The sequence below is a fragment of the Citrus clementina genome, unplaced genomic scaffold, assembly GCF_000493195.1.
Source record: "Citrus clementina cultivar Clemenules unplaced genomic scaffold, Citrus_clementina_v1.0 scaffold_1, whole genome shotgun sequence".
Classification (NCBI taxonomy): Eukaryota; Viridiplantae; Streptophyta; class Magnoliopsida; order Sapindales; family Rutaceae; genus Citrus; species Citrus x clementina.
The window spans coordinates 26458419-26468016 of NW_006263303.1; the positions used below are offsets into that span (position 1 = coordinate 26458419).

A 9598-nucleotide genomic window follows, 5' to 3' on the forward strand; every position below is an offset into this window, starting at 1 on the left:
TACATTCACATCTTGAGTTTTTATCATTTCTCATATAAGGTTACAATTTTGTCTGTTGTATCAAATATATCCTTATTAGTACTATACTCATAATCACAAACTACCAATAATATCACTCTTTTAGTAACAAAATACCTTTTTAACTGGTCACTCGACCTTTGCTCGGGTGGTTAGGGGCACCTACCCTCCAAATATGAGGGCAGCAATTCAAATCGCTACGAATACATTTTGGGGCCAATCCTCGTGGCGTATAATACAATTCCTCATAACGTATAATCATTTCGGCCACTTATTTTTATTTTAATAATCTAATAATAATTTTTTTTAATATTCATTCATTCATCTAAAAATAGAGAGACTTAGGAACATGTTTTTGAAAGTTTAGGAAATCTTTATTTAATTTTTATTATTTAATACAATGATAACGAGATTGTCTCCCCAATACATATGAGCAAAATTTAAATAATCACTGTAACAACTTCATCACATGTCCCTTTACGAATACAAAATTTTGATCATCTATAATTTCATTAAACTTTAAACGATAAAAACCAACGGTGCAAATCAACCCTCATGCTGATAATAATTTAATAAAAAATAGAAAATGACATCTTAATTTGCAACATAGCTGGACCCATTAATTTGGTACCAAGTACAACTCATTCCAATTGCTAATTATTCAACCCACTATAATTTAAATTTGATGTTGACTGGTCTGTCCACGAAGGGCTCTCTTATAAAAAAAAAAAAATCTCTACTTTGATACGGGAAACCGCGCTTCCCGTAACACGTAACCATAAAATCACACTCGCTCACTCGCACAATAGAAAAATATGGGCTCCTGCTATACATGCTAGCTGTCGTCAATCATCATGAACTTTTAATTGATTTGTTCAAAGCTAAATGGAGTTGCTTCAATTCACTTCATCACCATTACTACACGGTTCTTCTAATTTCATCAACTCTCCAGAATTCTACAAGAGTAAGCTGAGTAATTTGAAGAAGCCGCCAACGACGACGTTTCGATGTTGCAATCATCCGAATAAGACTAGTCATTTTGCAAATTCAAAAGCGTTTGAGAATGTGACTAAGAATTTGGTGATCAGAGCGAGCAAAAGTGCTGAGTTGGAGACTGCGGTTATCGAGAAGCCTCCATCGCAGCGGTTTCAGGTTTCTAAAGGCTATCCGACGCCGTTTGGCGCTACTCTTCGCGACGGCGGTGTCAATTTCTCTATCTTCTCCAGCAATGCGGTTTCCGCTAGTCTTTGCTTGATTACTCTCTCGGATTTGCAAGAGGTAAATTTTTTTAGTTTTACTTTAAAAAAAAAAATTGCTGGAATTTCACTAATTAATGACCGATTATTTTATTACGCAGAATAAGGTCACTGAAGAGATTGCTCTTGATTCTTTCGCTAATAAAACTGGAGATGTGTGGCATGTATTTCTCAAAGGAGACTTCAAAGATATGTTATATGGCTACAAATTCGACGGAAAGTTTTCTCCCCAAGAAGGACATTACTTTGACCCTACGAAGATAGTTCTGGATCCGTATGCAAAAGTTAGTTTTATTTGATTAATTGGATGTTATAATTTGTTTGAGCTTGTATGTTGCAGAATTGTTACTGAATTTGCTTTTTGTATTTTATAGGCAGTGATAAGCAGAGCACAATTTGGCGTTTTAGGGCCTGATGAAAATTGCTGGCCTCAAATGGCCTGCTTGGTGCCTACTCCTGAAGATGAGGTAACGAATGAAAATAGCTAATGTTATTTTGTTAACTCGATTTTCTCTTACAGTCTCATGTTGTGAACATGGGAGTTCAAGAAAAAGTAGAGTAATGAAAGTAGAGCATAAGTGTGGAAGTAGAAATTCCATAGTTGATGACAATACGACAAAAGTCAACCATCATTTTTTTAGTCACCTGCAATAGCAATAAGCTTGATGGTCAAGTGAATACTTACCTATAGCTATATATATCTCTCTGACAGTAATTTCCCTATTTCTTTAGGGCTCCCTATGAATTTCAAATTCTTTGCTTCTTTGCTTCTATTGCTATCTAACTTGCAGGAGCATAATTCAAAAAAAAAAAAACAAAATAAAATTGCAGAAGCATTTCACCCCTTTTTTCTTCTCAAATTATTATTATCGTTTTATTTTGGAGTTTTTGGGTGGAAGAAAACAACCATTGTTTGCTGGGACATTACTTGTATCAACTGTGTATCTTAGCTTAGTAACATTGATAGGCCTTTAAAATTTCCTTCTGCACTTAAATGTAGTAAGATACAGTGTCGATTCCTTGTCTCCCGGCAAACTTACCTGGTGACACATGGCAGTTATATGATTATTTTCCAACATTCTATTTTTTTCAGTTTGACTGGGAAGGAGATTTACCTCTGAAGTATCCACAGAGAGATCTTATAATATATGAAGTGCATGTTCGAGGATTCACAAGGCATGAATCAAGCAAGACTGAACACCCTGGTACATACCTAGGTGTTGTGGAGAAGCTTGATCACTTGAAGGTAAAATTTAGGCATTTTAGAATGACATTTCGCATTCTTATGAACTTTTGTTTTAGATGAGAAGAATAGTATAATAGGCTTACAATCTAAAGGTATTAGTGCTGGACATCTCATTTTGTGCCTTGTAAGTTTATCTCTTATACTGTGGCCTCACGTCAAGCATGAAGACATGGGTAAGGATGCAGGATACGACCTGATAACTGCAATGATATGACAAACCATAATGAGATGTGGCAATTATTGGATAAGTTATTACAAAATGTGATATCTTGTTGATCGTGCATGTCTAGTAATGATTGTGGTTCACATCTATGCATTTAATGGGGTTCTTTTACAACCATAAATGACATTAAATAGTTCATTTTCTCTTATGATGATTTGTACTATCTTTATTTTCTTTTCTCTATATTCATGTCTTAACCAACAGAAGTTATCTCCTACTGGATTATGGAAAGTAGGTTTATGAAGAAGCTAATGCAGTAACTATAGAGTTTGTCCTGAAGCCAGCAACTGGAATTTAGGTGCCTTCCTCTGCTTCATTGGAATTTTTTTTTTCTTTTCTCCAACATGTTCAAACTAACCTTCTTTGACTTTCTTTTCACACAGCAGTAAAATCTTCTTAATAATGGCCTCGGGTCTATCAACTTGTTGAAAAAGCCTGACCAAGCCCGTTTTGAGTGAAACATGTGGTAATTGTAACATTTGGATTTCCAACTTTTAAGCATAATTGTCAGAACTAACTAGTTTCAGATTTTGAACTTCAAACCAGAATTCTTTTACTTTGCTAAGACTTTGAACAGATTCAGAACTACTGCTCCTTCCTCCCGTGACCTCTGCAAACACACATAAATAATTTAGTGAAACACCTCAAAAACCCAAACTTTATGCACCATACCAAATTGTCTTATGAAATTAAATTAATAATGAGACTTGAATAAGAGTGTCTATATGGCCAATATTGTTAAAGTTGGTCTTTAGGGAAGTCTCCTAGAGAAAACTAAATAAAAACTTGAATTATTGAGCAGCTTCAAGAACTTGTTATGGATTTTCATTGATCTAAATTTCTCAATCCCTCCTTTCACTTTACAGTGGTGAAGGAAATAAAACGTCCCCCACCCCCAAAATGATAGTTCCACTTCCATTTTATTCTTTGATTTATCTTTGCGTAAGGTTTTATTTTAGTGCATGCATTTTATCTTAACTTATTTAAACAATTTAGTTGTATGTCTGAAACTCTGAATATTATCTCTTTGTTTTGTAGGACCTTGGAATCAACTGTTTAGAGTTAATGCCATGTCATGAATTCAATGAGCTGGAGTACTTCAGCTATAATTCAGTCTTGGGTGATTATAAGTACAATATTTTACCTTTTATCTAAATTTATTTTTGGAGTATGCATTTCGCTATGAAGCAAGAAGTAAGAAATGTTTTGATAAACTTTATGCCACATTCCTCTGAGATAATGTACTGCTTTTCTGATGCAAATAGGCTTCACTCTTGTTGCTTCTAAAATAGTTAACAGTTCATGAGAAGATAAACTCGTCTTCACCATGTCTATTATCAAAACTAATACTTGCCAGATAAATTTACATCATTTCGTTGATGTTGCTATATATAGGGAAACTTTCATCCAGACCCTAAACGTTTGATCTAAATACATGTAAACAGACGTGGTTTGGTTTTTCATTAAAAAACTCTTTGCTGTTAGTTTAAGGAGTCAGTGTGTGGTCCCCTTTGGCAAAGCAACCATTCAGCTTGTCTTCCTGCTGACATGTTGAAGGTCTTGAACCGTAAATTTGGTACCCACCGAAGACCCCTTGCTGTAGATATCAAAGCCTCTGATTTCCTTTGCACTTTGCTGCTATACATTCTTTTGATTGACAGAGTTTTGTCTCTTAAGAAGTTGTGTAATATAGATCTGTCTTGATACCTCTACGTTAAGAGGGTTCTCTTTGTACGGTCAGGGGGAAAAAAGAACAATATGAGAATGCAAATAATCTGTTGTTGTATGGTTGTTTGTGCTTCCCCAGAAGGAACTACAACTGAAACCAATTAATTCTGCCGTTGGGCATTAGCTTAAGTGGTAAATGGTATAGCTAAGGTTGGGAGATCTTGGTTTCAACTACCATGAATAGAAAAGTACAATTAATATTAACTGATCTTTCTGACCTTTATATGCATGGTTAAACTGTTGCTGCGGAAGGATGAACTAATGCAATAGAAGGACAAAAATGTAAGATGATCGATAGATAGGGATATTTTTGATATTCCGTTGATTCTTGAAAATATCAAAATAAAGAAATAAAACTAAATTCACATTGATTCTAAAAAGACCCGTGAATCTAGTTGTTAAAACTTGTTGATCCCACTGGATACTGAGAAATAACGAGAACAAAACTTGAACTAAGAGTTTATTTCAAGAAATAGTCAATAAGTAAGGTCTGCTTGTAGAAGTCACAAAAGACATTTATTTATATTAACTACAATTTATCCTAATTTAACTAGAAAAACTATTTTATTAAGACTCAAACCTAAATTAGGAATACAACTCAAATAAGCATGCCTAAATAATAAAACTCTAAATAGGCAACCAAATTAAACTAGAATACAAATTAATTAAAGTATCCCTATATATTATAAATTCAGTCTATTTAGGATTTATTTAATTACTTGCTTTGCATCATTTATGATCTTTTAAAACTTGTGGGAGAACATGTTGAAGCATTGTTGTGATACTTGTGTATATAACATTTCTCATCAGGGTGAATTTTTGGGGATATTCAACCATCAATTACTTTTCTCCTATGATAAGTTATTCATCTGCTGGCATACGTAACTGTGGCCATGATGCAATAAATGAATTCAAGCTTCTTGTGAGGGAAGCACATAAACGAGGAATTGAGGTGATAGCTGGTGACAATCTGATTGAAATTTTTTTTTTTTAAAGTTTTAAAATTGACATCTAATTTTACGTAAGCAGGTGGTCATGGATGTCGTTTTCAATCACACTGCTGAAGGGAATGACAAAGGGCCTATTTTGTCCTTTAGAGGTGTCGATAACAGTGTCTATTACATGTTAGCCCCCAAGGTATAGCTGTTGACACAGTACTACTAGATTTAGTACACCTTAGAATATGTGATTCTAGTATGCAAGTAATTGTTCTAGTATGTTCAAATATTTTAGCCACTCCATTTGATGGATATTTAATGTCCTAAAATATGGTTGCTTGATTTACATGTGCACTTCTATCATTACATCATGGTTCTAAGTTTGAGATGACTTTGTCTTGATCTCATATGTCATATTGTGAATATTATATTTTCCCTTCTTTATGGAGGATTGATTAATACTGCTTCCTTTCTCTGGCCCAAACAGTTATCTGGATTTTGTTTGCCACCTTTGATATTTTAAGTCGGTCAGTCCTACTTGGATTATAAACTGTTAAACTCCTAAATATGTTCTTGTGAGTGATTTTCTTTTCGCTCGGGCATTCCTTCATCATAATTGATTGTTTGCAGGGAGAATTTTATAACTATTCAGGCTGTGGGAATACATTCAATTGCAACCATCCTGTTGTTCGTCAATTCATAGTTGATTGTTTGAGGTTAGATTTTCAGCAGTATCTTAACCAGGGTGTTATATATTATCTTTCCAGTAGATTCATCAGTGTCTTAACAAGAATATCAGATTTTATCTCTTCTGTTTAAAATATCTTTTAACTCAGATTGCCAGAGTACCTTTGAATTCTTACCAGAAAGTCTCTCAAAATTTAGTGAACGTGGTACAGAATCAATAATCAAGTTTTATCGCTTATTTCAGATATTGGAATTTTAGAGTTATTATTTATGAGAAGCAAATTGTTGTTTGTTTTAGTCAGATGTGTTACTTGTTTGGTAGATGTAGTTTTTGTAATTTGGTTTCCTTATTTAAGTAGGATTTAGGAGTAGATTCTTACCTTCCCAGTTTTCGTTCCAGTTAATGTTCGCTGTTGCTATGAATACTGTGTTTGGAGGAAATAGCAAATTAGAAGTTGAAGAGTATAACTGGAGAAGGCTAAGGCAGAAATTTAATATAAAGCAATTCTTATGCATAAGGATTTTCAAAATTACATAGAAGCAGCCTTTGAGCCTGTGATGACAAAAAAAATTCTGTGATAAAAGGAATTGAGAAAATCGGGTTTACAGATGCTTCTGTTAATTAGAGTGAATTTGACCATGGAAAGGGGAAAGGTTTATGCAGAAGTCTTCTCAATTGTTGAATCCTTTTTTATACATTATTCTGCATGCTCAAGTTTAAATTCCATTTGTTTGCATATTTTTTGCTGCTAGACAGCTTTTCTTTAATTTTACATGGGGTCTTCAATATTTCTATCTTGTGCGACAGATATTGGGTAACAGAAATGCACGTGGATGGATTTCGCTTTGATCTTGCTTCTATAATGACCAGGGGTAGCAGGTAGGGTAGCAGGTTAACAGCTAACTTTTCTGATGATATCGTATTCAATTTATACTGGAGACTTATTTTTGTTTTTCTGAATTGTGATTGTACTGTCTTTATGTTCTCGACAAGTCTCTGGGATTCAGTCAATGTATATGGGATCCCAATAGAAGGTGATTTGCTGACAACTGGCACCCCTCTCAGCAGCCCACCATTGATTGACTTGATAAGCAACGATCCAATCCTTCGCGGAGTCAAGGTATTATTTTTTAATTTCTTCTCCACTCTCCTTTACAAACTTTGGTCTTTCATTCTCAAGGGAATTTAGCACTTGTTAGATAGCTTTCAGGTCTCTAAAGAGTACCTTAGCATCTTCACCAATGATGGATGATTTAAGTGTTTGTCAAGGCAGGAGTGATTAATGATTGCCAAAGTATATTGAACCTAACAATGATAAAAGTCTCTTGCATATTTAAAAACCAGCTAGTTTTCTACCTAACAGAATATTTGTTTGCCAGTCCGAAGGCCTGGAACAGTTGGGCAAGTGCATTAATTATATAAACTAGCTTTTCTCAAGTATCCAGAGCATTAATTTCCTTTTTTTTTAATAAAAAAAGTTATTTCTTTTGTTTTGACCTGTGGCTTTGCTATAATAAAAAGGTTAACCAACTCTTTTATTTCTCTTTCAAATAGCTTATAGCAGAAGCGTGGGATACAGGTGGCCTATATCAAGTTGGCATATTTCCGCATTGGGGTATTTGGTCAGAATGGAATGGGAAGGTCAGTTGGATATTGAATTTTGTATCTATCATCCCAATTTGTCTGTAGTGAATGGAAGAGAAGAAATATAAAACACATTGTCGCTGCTGCTGTCCTCCTAGGCCCTTTGATTTAATGTGTGGAAATTTCTAGTCGTTATTCATTTCATTTTGAACCTCCAACTATAACATACATTATTACATAATTACATTCATCTGAGTTATATCTCTGCCAAATAAAGGCCATGATCTGATTGGTGTATTCATTTGGATACAGTATCGTGACATAGTGCGACAGTTTATAAAGGGTACTGATGGCTTTGCTGGTGCTTTTGCTGAGTGCCTATGTGGGAGTCCGAATTTATATCAGGTATGTCTGCATTTACTTTGAACGTTTCATTTGCCATTTTCGTTGTTTTAAGTAATTTTTCCTTCAAAAATTTAACTATTGCATTTTCATGATTTCCTTGGTATCATACAAATTATGAATTTTAGTATTCTTTGGTGTCCATTACTGTCCATGAAAATATGATATTTTGGAATGTTTTATAAATCAGGGGGGAGGAAGGAAACCATGGAACAGTATCAACTTCGTATGTGCACATGATGGTTTTTCGTTGGCTGACCTAGTTAGCTATAACCAAAAACATAATTTGGCAAATGGGGAAGACAACAATGATGGAGAGACTCATAATAATAGCTGGAACTGTGGACAGGTAACAACACTCATCCTCTTTGTTGACATCTGGTCCATATATTTAAATATATATTGGTAAAAATTTTATTAGTTTCTTATAACAATATTGTCTGCAGGATGGTTTTTTTTTTTTTTTTTCCTTTGCTGTGTTTTTGTGTGATAAGTTGACCATGATTGTCTTTCTCTTGGGTTGGATTAAGTTGTTTTATTAATAATACACACACACACACACTTGATTTTGTAAGTCATGCAATAATCTCCTTTGAAATCTGAGGGATTTGTCAGTGTCATTTACTTGACTGCATAAATCAGCTGGGGAATCGCTCTGCCGGTACACGCAACATCATCTACGACTAATGCTGCTAGACATTTATCTTTAACTAATTGCTTAATAATGGAATTCATTAAATCACTGTGTACTATGACAATTAAGTAAACAGATGATCAAGTGGTTTTGACAATTTGGTTAGTTGCAATTGTTTGCTTCATTTGTATTTGTGGATATTAGCTTAAAGCTTCTAGTATCTCCATGGTTCAAAGTTCTACCAACCATAATATTCTATATATGAATCCAAACTTGTATTGCTCATTCTGTTACTTTTACGTACGAGACTTCATTCTGATAATAAAAAATAAAAAATAGGAGGGAGAGTTTGCAAATATTTTGGTGAAGAAGCTGAGAAGACGGCAAATGCGGAATTTCTTCCTTTGCCTCATGGTTTCCCAGGTAAGATTTGATATTGACAACTACTTTTAAATTGTCTCATAAATTAGACAATTCCTTAATCTTGAAGGTTGTGAGCACAATATCTTTATCAAATATTTGAACACAAACCCCAGAGAAAATTAGAGAGAGCTTATCTCTTTCTCCACTTGTTCATTGTCTGATACGGTTTCAGAAAGATCATGACTGGCATTTTTTGAAGGATCATCAACTATTTGAGTCTTCAATTGAAGATCTTTACTCCCCCTAACTAGGACAACTTTATCTTCAGAAACATCCCAAAGAATAATCAAGCCATTCGCATATACAAGCAGCAATCTGCAAAAGGAAATTCTTTTAATGCTTCAAAATAAGGGGAAAAAACCGCAATAGAAATGGTTTATTTTTTTTTCTAGTATCAAGTTCCATTTTTTGGTATAGTGTTTTCCTCAGGCTTGTTAAAGGAAGAGTACATATCCCTT

The 9598-nt window shown here is 34.2% G+C and overlaps 1 protein-coding gene across 2 annotated transcripts in view; it reads left to right on the forward strand.

The window, feature by feature from the left end:
• The first annotated feature begins 771 nt into the window (after positions 1-771).
• Positions 772-9598, forward strand: part of LOC18055521 (isoamylase 1, chloroplastic) — an 11695-nt gene continuing 2868 nt past the window's right edge. Inside the window, exons 1-14 of one of the 2 annotated variants that reach the window (XM_006453140.2) lie at positions 772-1296; positions 1376-1558; positions 1649-1741; positions 2368-2520; positions 3782-3873; positions 5282-5423; positions 5501-5608; positions 6040-6125; positions 6905-6976; positions 7091-7217; positions 7652-7738; positions 7994-8086; positions 8274-8432; positions 9057-9140. In XM_006453140.2, coding sequence (XP_006453203.2) covers positions 904-1296; positions 1376-1558; positions 1649-1741; positions 2368-2520; positions 3782-3873; positions 5282-5423; positions 5501-5608; positions 6040-6125; positions 6905-6976; positions 7091-7217; positions 7652-7738; positions 7994-8086; positions 8274-8432; positions 9057-9140 — 1872 coding nt within the window. In that variant the 5' untranslated portion in view covers positions 772-903. The remainder of the gene's footprint in view (positions 1297-1375; positions 1559-1648; positions 1742-2367; positions 2521-3781; positions 3874-5281; positions 5424-5500; positions 5609-6039; positions 6126-6904; positions 6977-7090; positions 7218-7651; positions 7739-7993; positions 8087-8273; positions 8433-9056; positions 9141-9598) is intronic. The other variant, XM_024177556.1, reaches the window with a different exon arrangement.